The sequence below is a fragment of the Echinops telfairi genome, unplaced genomic scaffold (genome assembly GCF_000313985.2).
Source record: "Echinops telfairi isolate 266 unplaced genomic scaffold, ASM31398v2 ScPeMD7_7420;HRSCAF=8458, whole genome shotgun sequence".
In the NCBI taxonomy this organism is placed as follows: Eukaryota; Metazoa; Chordata; class Mammalia; order Afrosoricida; family Tenrecidae; genus Echinops; species Echinops telfairi.
Genome location: NW_022111320.1, coordinates 5679251 through 5689729, shown reverse-complemented (window position 1 = coordinate 5689729; position 10479 = coordinate 5679251). Strand labels below are relative to the sequence as shown.

Genomic DNA, 10479 nt, shown 5'->3' with positions numbered 1-10479 from the left:
AGGAGGTTCCGACCCATAGCAGCCCGGTGTACAAAAGGACAACACTGCCCGGTGTCACGTGCATACTTGTTCTGATGTTTGGGCTCATCGATAGTCACTGCGTGAGCCCATCTTGTTGGGGGCCTTCCTCTTCTTCACTGCCCCTCTATTTTACCAAGCACGACGTCCTTCTTCAGGGACTGGTCTCTTGTGATCACATGTCCAACGTGTGAGAGGCACAGTCTTGCCCGCGGTGCCTCTAACACAGCCCTCTGGCTGCCCTTCTTCCAAGAGACATTTGTTTGCTCTTTTAGGATGAAGACTTTCAAACAGATACAAAAGCAGAGGGTAGTTTCACGGTCCCCCTGTATCCAACCAGCTTCAACACTTATCACAGTCCATTCTGATTCACCTCTCTCCTTGGATTATCTTAAAGCCAATTCCAGACACCCCAGTATTTCATCTAGAAATGCTTTAGTACATATCTCTAAAAGACAGGGCCCCTTTTAAAATCAGCATAACCACAATCCCTTACAAGGAGCAGAAAGCTGCTTGTGATGCTCAAAGGCTTCCCACAGCCCTAAGGAAGGAGGCGGTGCGCACATGCTGTGTGAGGGAAACACATGATCTGAAGATACGGGAAAGGTAGCTGAGCCGCAGTCAGATGTAAGACCTAAATACATAAATTGGCTCAACACCTGAAATAAACACATGAATCTTTAATCACACATCCCGCCAGTGTTCAAATACTCTTGAATAGCTCAGAAAATATTTTTATCCTTCCTTCTCTTTCTTACAGTAGATTAAAAAAAGTGCATTTGACTAACATGTCTCTTGGGTTGCTTTTAGTCTACAAGTGCTGTGACTTTGCTAGAATCATAGATTCCCTAGACTGGAGGGATCGTGGATTCAGCTGGCCCTACCATGCTGTCGGAATCCTTTGGTGCCTGGCTAACGGAGAGGGTGCAGGTTTGAGCACACCCAGACGTGCCTGGAAAGAAAAGTCTGACAATCTACTGGGGGAAAAGCAGTCATTGGGATGTCCTGGGAGCACAGCGCGTCTCTCACACACGGGGGGCTGCAGTGACTCGGACTTGGGCTGGGCCACACCGCCTCGGGGACAAAGAGGGCTCTCTTCCGTCAGCCAAGCCATGGCGTGTTCTCTGCAGGACCAATCACCTCTTGTGACCACCCCTTCTGGACCTTTCTGCTAGAGGCCCTTCCCTGATTCGGGGGGGAGACACGGATTTATGTAAAAGTGAAGTCAAGAGTTCACTTGGCTTGTCAATTCGGAATTTTGTTCTAGAAGAGGATGTCAGACCTTATGCTCGAAGTGGGGGTCGTCGGCTGCACAGCGAGTACTCGAAACCAATTTAGGCCTTGAACCATAAAAGCAGCAACAAACCACCCCAAACCCAGAGCCTTGTGACCCTCCTCCTTTTCCTTGAGAGCACACAGGAGGTGTCCGGTGAAACCGAGCAGCAAGCCACGCGCCTCCCTGGCACCTGCGGCCAGGCCCCGCTGGTACTTACTTTCTATCTGGGAGTGCAGGTCGTTGACGATCACCTGGAGCTGTCCAATCGTCATGTCTCTCAGGTCCGTGGGTTTTAAACTTCTTTTCATCAGGCATTCACTTATATGAGGCATGTGGGGCAGCTATCGGTACAAAGAGGGAGAGACGGAGGTGAGGGACGGAGTAGCCCTTCACGGAAGAAAAGACCGCAGCGGGTCTCTTAAAAGGTTCACTCACTCCACTGAGAAGTCAGCTTACTAGAGTTCCTGGCCTGTGGCTTTCCCAGTCTGGGGTCCTCTATCCACGTGCCATACTCTGCAGTGTCCAAGGCTCTCTGCGGGTGTCACAACTGGGAGCTCATGAGTCTAGCCACAGGTAAATTATTGGGGAGCACCAATCAGATCGATGGCATGGATAAGAGTTTCAGCTAGTTGTTTTTTTTTATGTGGACCCCCGAGTTACAAGCATGAGCCCCATTTTATTGAGGAGAAAACTGAGACTTTAGCCACTTGCCCAAGGATCAGGTCAGTGGATTGCTGAGCTAGAACTTAAAAACTCTAAAATTCAGAGCTCAAAATCACGAGTCCCTGTGGTCTCGCTGGAAGGGCAGACCCAGGGCTCTCGCAATCAATAGCCTGCCAAAGCCAACAGCTCCTGAACCTGGGAGGGCTTTAGAGGGACTTAAGGATTCCCACAACAGTTACTACTGCCCCCCGAGACACAGCGGGCAGGACTGAAGAGCGAAGCCGGGTTGCGTGCAAGCCGCTGCTCTTGCACGGACACACCAGCCAGGAGAAGAAGCACACGCAATGGTTTCTCGTGGCAGCACTTGCCAAGGACTGGCTCAGAGAAGCCCAGGTCTGCAGGATTCCGGGGAAGCAGCTACCCCGGCCCCACGTGCGCTTTTCCGTCTGGGCTGCTCACCAGATCGGCGACGGGGGACTTTTTCCTGTTCTGCTTCTCCACTTCTACTTGCATCTTGGCCATCGGCTTGGCCATGGCCAGGGCCATTTTGGCTTCAGCTTGCAGTTTCTTTTGCCTTGTGAGGAAGTCCATGTCGTCCAGGGACTCGGATTCCTCTTCAGTAGTGTCTCTGTCAGAATAGGAAGAACTCTGTTTGCTCTGTGGAGGGAAAAAGAGCAGCCCTGAGCATTCCAGGCTGAAGATGAGCCACGTGGCGTTCACGCCCCGAGCCTGCCCTCCAATCAGCGTGCCTGAGAGCCCCGCCATCACCTCCATGAATGGGGGCTGATGCAGATGAACATCCACTAACAGAAACATGTTCCGGTGCCTGCGCATCAAGCCTGGATTGAGATTTTGGTGTAAGTAGGAAACCCAGACCAAGCTCACTGCCACCCTCCAGGGCAGCACAGAACTGCCCCTGTGGAGTTCCAAGACGACATATCTACAAGGGAAGAGAGCCTCCACTTTCTCCCATGGAGTGCCTGGTAGTTTCACACTGTGGCCTGTAGGGTGCAGCCTGACTGGCACCCTACTGTGACACCAAGGTTCCCCGAAGTAGAAAAGGTCATAGGGTTCCTTAGAGGGAAGATAGGTTTCTGACACACTGCATGCAAACATCTCCTAGATTTTTTTTTTTGGGGGGGGGGGCCTCTAAGCTTTCCTGAGGTGACCAGACACTCAAAATATTGAACCTAGAGCCAAGGCAACTGGCGGGCCACAGAGGAGACAGGACTTAGGCACCTGCTGCTGGGGGACCCTGGTAGCATAGTGGTGGTGTGCTGGGCTGCTAACCACACCACCAGCAGTTCGGAACGACACTCAACAGCCTCTCTGTGTGCCAGCCTTCGCCTGGTTCCCCTGCCTTGTTCAGATGTGTCTGACTGCTGCTTTATACTCGCCTTTTAACGCCCAATGGGGAAGGAATGCTATTTAGCGTATTTCCTTATGTAACTTTTTAGGGTCTATCTGATTTCTCTAATGGATTAATAGAACCCTGCAAGCTCATGCTAACAAATCTCTTCTATCCTTGTGGTGTCTTCTAAGCTGGACGTTTGATTTTCAATCGCTGTCAAATTTTCAAAGCATGCAATTTCAGGAGACAATTGCTTCTTCATCTCTGCGGCGCGTACTCCTGGCTGACCGCGGAGAAGGAAACGAAGGGACCAGCCGGGCGCCGAGCTAGACTCACCATGGGCGACAGCGGGGTGTCCAGGCTTGTTTCCGTCTTACTGTCGTCGGCATCGCTGTCCTTGTCACTGCCGCTGTCGTTGACGAAGCAGATCTGCAGGTTCATCCCACTCTGTAGTCTGCGCAGAAACACACAGGACGCTCACTCCACACCCTTGCCTGACGGGGCCACTCAAAAGCAGGCTACGTTTGCTCGGCCGAGGGGCTGATAGAACTGCCGACCCGAAACTGACAATGCTTATTAGATTCCGACAATCCTATTAGGGAGTCCCGGTGGTGCAGCAGTCAAACCCTCAGTTTCTAACCGGAAGATGGGCAGTTTGAAGCCACCGGCCGCTCTGTAGGACAGAGATGAGGCAGTCTGATGGCAGCCTAGAAGCCTTAGGGGGACCGTTCGACTCTGTCCCCCGTGGGCGCTATGAGCTAGGATTGACTTGCCAGCACGACATCCTGTTTTTAAGTTAATGTCAAGTGGGTAATAAACTAAGCTCATGTATGATAGCACCCAGCACCGAACCAAGCACAGAGCAGGCACACGATGGAAATGAGCCGCGTCTATGAGTCTGTCTTGCTCTCGATGCAGATGAACGGGGCTCCTGGGCCGCAGAGGGATGCCGGGTGCCAACTAGTAACCCTGTCCCTGGGGATACTTCAAAGCGGCCAGCAGCAGCTCCGGGCCGCAGTTCTCTATTAAATTAAAAAAAAAAAGTCTCTTAAGGAAGCGGGACTTTGTCAAAAGTGAAGGTGAAAAATAAAACTCACTGCCATTGAGTGGATGGCGACTCACAGTGACCCTGTAGGACAGGCTAGACCTGCCCCTGTGGGTTCCTAAGCTTGCAACTCTTTATGGGAGTAGAAAGCCCATCTTTCTCCTGAGGATCGGCTGGTGGCTTTGAAGCTTGCCGACCGACATGTGATCACTACACCACCAGGGCTCCTTAGTGAACCTAGGAGGGTCGTTGAGGTTGCTCCACAAGGCTCACCCTAGGGACATGTAAAAGAGCCCCAAACTCGGAAAGGTACAACTTCAAAACACTGCCAGTTTGCTCAGGCCCATCGGGAGCTCATTATGTCTGGGGGAGCCCTGCACCTCCAGGAGTGATGCTGCCGGAAACCTGGTCACCAAGGGTAGCCCCACTGTGCGGCTGTGATACATTCAACCAGGCTCTTTGTTCTAAAGGTCTTTTGAAGTTGAACACATGTCAATACAGTCGGGCAGTAGAGTCTTTTAACAAGCACATTTCTCAGTGACTCTCACAGCACCCCTGTCCCTTGTGAGCTTAAAGGAAGATGCTAACGATTACGGCCGAGTCTGGCCAGAGGCCATGGGGACTGGGTGGGCTGCAGGCCTGCCACAGGAAGAGAGGCAAAGGGCGCTGGTCTGATGACTGACATTTACACCGTACAACTCCAGTGGGTGGGGGGGACACTTTGGAGAAGTCCCTCCTTGACTCTGAACGTTCATTCAGCATTGCAGTGGGGATGTGCTGCCACCTATTGTTAGATTCTGGGATTACTGCAAGTTCCAAAGTACTCTAAGCGGCCAGTGGGTTTGGCTTGGTTTGGTTTGAGGGACTGTAAGGACAACTAGCGGTTCTGCTATGGTCAGTGCAGGTTGCCTACTACAAGGAACACAGCTTCTGAATCCTCATCTCTTTCTCTGAGCACAACACGTCCCCTCTAGGAAGCCTGGTTTCCTCATCTGTAAAATGGGGTGAACAAGGCCCAACCCAGTGTTTTTGTGGGAAGGATTAAAAGAGGTTGAGCACTTGGCTTACACAGTAATGACCCTGTTCATGGCCCTCCTTTCTCCAGGTCCTGCAAGCCGAACAGAAAGAACTCGAGTTCAGAGTTGAGACGACTTTGTAAAGGGAACCCGAAAGCCACTTTCTCTACTACCTCTCACCCAGTCACAGCAGTCCCCGCTGAACAAGCAGCTCTCTGACAGAGCGCGCTCAAACTGTCTTTAATAGTCTATCCTGCAATCGGGCCACAATTCGCGTCTCCTTCTAACTGTCCTCCACTGGATGCCCCACGCCACCCTGCCAGAGAAATACACTAGTTCTTGTTACTCTCTGATCCCATATAATTGAGTCAAAACATTTTACTGTCTGTCCATGGTCTTGGGGGTGGGGGTGGGAAACACAAAACAAAGCCGCCGACATTAGCATGTCAGGATTGGAATGCGATGAGAACGAAAATGGAAAACAGGCAATTTTAGAGGCTAACCTAACTTGAGTGTTATATTACCTAGAAGTGTCCATTATTTTCCAATCCAGCTGCTGTTCACTTATCGACTATCTGACCTTGCACATCGCAGCCACAGTGCAACATTGACATCTCTACGGCCGACTGTTCCATGCATTCGTGACACAGGCAATAACAAAAGCCGAGGCGGGAGGTTAGGGTGATGCAGGCTCTGATGGCTGCCGGTGTCAGCTTCACTGATTCTCAGTGATTGGCAGTTTTATAATGACATCTCGCAGCATATGATTAAATGTAGCAGTCACGTGATGATATAATTAGGCTGTTCTGCAATGACACTGCCATTCTCCGTTCTGTAATGTGATGTGGTCATCTTCCATTTTCTTATAATGACAATTTTTACACAATGACCTGATCTTTGGAACCTAAGCCGGTCTATAAGCTGTGCTTACCCAATGTGTATCAGATGATCAAACTATGAAACAACTCCAAAATCACTCGATGGCTGAAGTGGGCCTAAGTGCTACTACAGTGAGACTACAGACAAGATAACTGCTACTCAGAGAGTAAAGTTTAAAAACACCCAACCTACATAGTTTCACTCTAAAGAACAAATCTGGCCATACATTCTTTACTTCTCCCCCCAAACTAACTTCTACAAAGAATTTCAATCCAGACACTAACCCAGGAAAGGCAGAATGAAAGAAAGGGAAGGATTTAGTAGTCGGGTGAAAGGAAAAATCAGCTGAGGTAGAAACCCGGAAAATCACCTTAGTACCACATTATCACTGCAGGAAACTGAACACAGCTTCTGACGGGAGGCTTATAATTCCTTGTAGTGGTAATCGCCACGAACGTTACCCTCAGGAAAAGGAAATTCTATGACAAACCAGCTAATAGCTCAGAAGGGGTTTTTGTAAAGGCATCTTAAGACAGGCTCAGGGTTCAAGAAGGATTTGCTTGCTGTTAGCCTTGACGCGGGTTTTAAGATGAGACGGCTCTGGGTGAAGTCCAACCAGCTCCCAAGCCTTGGCCTGACTATTGGGGTGACTGGGGCTCCGCTGAAGGTCTCCCTGACACAGGGTCGTAGAACATGGGACCCTTCCTTTGGAGGGTCACCTCTGGGCCCCCGTTCCTCGTCCTGCAGAGCGTCTGACCGCACTTCTACACATAACCGGGCGATGAGACTCACGGGCTGCGGGCACTCCAGTTTGCCCCATCTCTCGAGCACAGTTAGAAATGAACACAAAACACTCTCCTCGGCTTAATGCCAGACAGGCTTTCGGGGAATCCAATTGAAGGTGACCAGCTATTTCCAGTGGTACTTAGCACACCAGTGTGTGCCCGCCTAGCGTGTTCATTCGACTGAACCGAAAGGTCAGAGATCAGTATCTCACAAACCAAAGAACGAAACTCACTGCCACGGACTTGCTTCCGACGCGTAGAGACCGACAGGGCAGGGGAGGGCTGCCCGGGGGGCTTCCCAGACTGTCTTTACAGGAGTAGAAAGCCCCATCTTTCTCCCTCAGCCCAGCTGGGGGTTTTGAGTGGGCCCCACACCTAACCATTACTCTGCCAGGGGTCCCTTGTACCAGCCACCCTGCTGCCCAGAGCTACTGACAGGAGCACCCGGGGTCTGCAGATGGAGAAGGCTCGGGAAACACCCAGAGAAAGAGAGACAGGTCTCCTGGCCATCTCAGGGTGAGCCATGTGGCCCTCCGTGTGACAGCACCGAGTTACCGGCCAGGGCATTTGGGAGAATCCGCTCAGTGACAGCTGCTTGGCATTTACAGGAAGGATGACTGTCATTTAGAAAGGCCGGTGCTGACTTTCAACTACCATCACTCAAGGATATTATTAAAATATGCACAGAAATGAAAGGATGGCCAAGATGAAGACTTCCTAGCCATTAGGAAGACATCTCTGAAACCTAACCAAGTAGTAGTGATACGTTCTGGAAAAGAGATACCACATTACAAAACAACAACCCGAGGGGGAAGACGGGTTGGTTCTCTGAGAGAAACAACGCCATGGTCCCGGTGACCCTGGCGGCGCCGGTGGCGCTGTGAATCTGGCCCTCTGCAGGGCCGTGGGTCCTGGGAGCTGGAATGCAGCTGACTCAATCGATGCCAGCTCTGAATCCCAGAGCTGTCCTGAGCTTCCTGATTTTAGACAAGACAATCTCTCATCATCAGCTTGGAATACCGGCACCTAGCTGCACATGTGGAAGATTCTGTTTTTTATCTCTCCACCCCCTGTTGCTGGGCAAACGCTGGGCTTCGAACTACAAGGCCAATGGTTCTAACCCACTGGCCCCGCTGAGGAAGGAAGGTGAAACTTAGATAGGTCGCTGTGAGTCCGACTCGACTCGATGGCAGGGCCGAAGTGATCCTACAGCCAGCGAGCTCACAGACAAGGTGACTGCTACCCAGAGATGCCAAATGAGACGCCCAGGTCAATGACAGAGGGAACCTAACAATGGCCCTGGTTCTTTCCGCCTCTGTGTCTGCAGCCTCTGTCATGTGACTTTGGAACATCTTCCATTGAAAGGTGGAGTCTATTCTACCATTCTGGTTTGTCTTGACTGAAGGAATGCAGAGGAATGGTTCCAGTGATTCTGCAAGAGGCCTTCCCCACGTCCCCTCCTCTGTGAACTGCCGCCGCCCTACGACCACGTCTGCCCGTTACTTTTTATTGCGCATCATCACCGTGGCCACAGATGTGGTTAGCTGACCCCGAGTCCTGACTCCTGGTGACCCTGTCCACACTGCCCCATTCGACTCCACCTCGGTGATCTGCTTTGTACCCTGGAGGGTTTTCACGGGCTGATTCTGGGATGTTCAGGCTCCTTGGGTCTGTCTTCCTAGTCTGGAAGCTCCGCTGAAACCTGCTCAGTGTGACTCACTGGTAAGCCTCCACTCACAGATGAGCGGTAGCTGGGAATCGAACCCAGGTCGCCTGCATGGGAGGCAAGGATTGTGCCATTGATCCGCCACCGCTCCCGAGGCCAGACGGAGAAGACAGGCTGGGCTGCTGCGGTGAATTCAGGGACCCCCGCCCCCCACTACACTTACCACAAGGTAGAATTTACTAGATCCCGGGTCCAGCTAGGCTTTTCACAGTGAGCGATGACCTGTATTGGCTTATAATGTTGCAGCAATTATAGGGTTTTTCTTAGGAAACTGAGCAAGAGGAAACTTCCCACAGGCCTGTGGGTTTGAAACCCCGTTGCTCATTATCTGCCTGCAGTCAGTGTGGCCCACAAGCTACTGCCCCCGCTGGGCTGTTTGCACTGCAATGCCCCCAACCAGCCGTGGCCCAGCCGTTAGACTATATCATTTCCATTTATCTTAATGGATCTTTGATGCATTATTCAAAGGTTTGATACACAATGAATAATCACCCTCATTTTTACACCATATATTTCCCTGTTTCGGGAGCATTTCAGAGAGGATGGAGCATAAAATACGATTGTAACCACCCCGGGCTTGCTATGAACACATCGCCTTTTGCCACGAAGCAGGGGAAAGGCAGGGCTTCCTACTGCTGACAACAGTCAGTCTCAGAAACTCGCAGGGGCAGTGCTACCCTGTCCTGCAGGGTCACTACGAGTCGGCATCGACTCGAGGGCAGGGAGTCTGGTCTATAGTTTGCGTTTGTCCTTAAGAGAGCACGGGGGTGGTGGTGGGAAGTGGCAATGGAGGTTTGGGTCAGAAGTACCATAGGCATGACGTTCTCTCTCTCAATAGACTGTATGGTGGGAGGTGAAGAGGAACCATTTCCACTCCTGGATGAGCTGTTCTTCCCATTCTCAGAGTCCTGTGCCCTTTCCTCCTGACCGCTCCAAATGGGGAGGTTTACCACGAGGTTGCAGAAAATACCTATTGCACTGTCAAATAAAAAAGCAAGGAAACACAGTTTCTGCTTCCCAGTGTGGCTTATTGTAAAAGAAAAGGTTTTATCTTCCTTCATTTAGGTGGGATTGGGGTCATCTGCATTTGGTGAAAGGTATGTCTGCACAGGAGAACAAGATTGAGTGATACATATGTCACTGCTGCGGATGGCGCTGGTGTGGCATGTGTGGTCATGCCACAAAGACGTGCCAGAAGCGACTGATACAGCTGCACCAAGTACACCGGGACAGGCTGCTTGAAATGCCCGTCTCCCCTCCAGTGGGGGCAGGGCAAGCTCTGAGTCGGCAGCGTGGGGCTACCTTCACAGGAGAGACCTGCACCCCAAATTAAAACCCGGAAATGCAAATGTTAGCGACAGGTACAGTCACACAAAATCCTAGAGAATCCCTATTCCAGGTAATGTCAGTTCTACAGACCTTACAGAACCAGCAGGTTAGAGCTGCTGCCCACTGTGACGGGCACTCGGTACACGCAGAGTGCACACGCAGAGTGTACACACAGAGTGTACACAGAGTGCACCCGCAGAGTGTACACACAGAGTGTACATGCAGAGTGCACACGCAGAGTGTACACAGAGTGTACATGCAGAGTGTACACGCAGAGTGGCACACAGAGTGCACACGCAGAGTGTACACACAGTGCACACGCAGAGTGTACACACAGAGTGTACACAGAGTGCACCCGCAGAGTGTACACACAGAGTGTACATGCAGAGTG

At 51.3% G+C, this 10479-nt stretch overlaps 1 protein-coding gene across 4 annotated transcripts in view; it reads right to left on the bottom strand.

Annotated features, from left to right (window-relative positions):
* Positions 1-10479, bottom strand: part of SCHIP1 (schwannomin interacting protein 1) — a 155727-nt gene that overhangs the window by 13075 nt on the left and 132173 nt on the right. For all 4 annotated transcript variants that reach the window (XM_004704112.2, XM_045297444.1, XM_045297446.1 and 1 more), the window contains exons 3-5: positions 3645-3762; positions 2417-2614; positions 1512-1635 (exon numbers count right to left, since the gene is read on the bottom strand). In XM_004704112.2, the coding sequence (XP_004704169.2) occupies positions 1512-1635; positions 2417-2614; positions 3645-3762 (440 nt within the window). The remainder of the gene's footprint in view (positions 1-1511; positions 1636-2416; positions 2615-3644; positions 3763-10479) is intronic.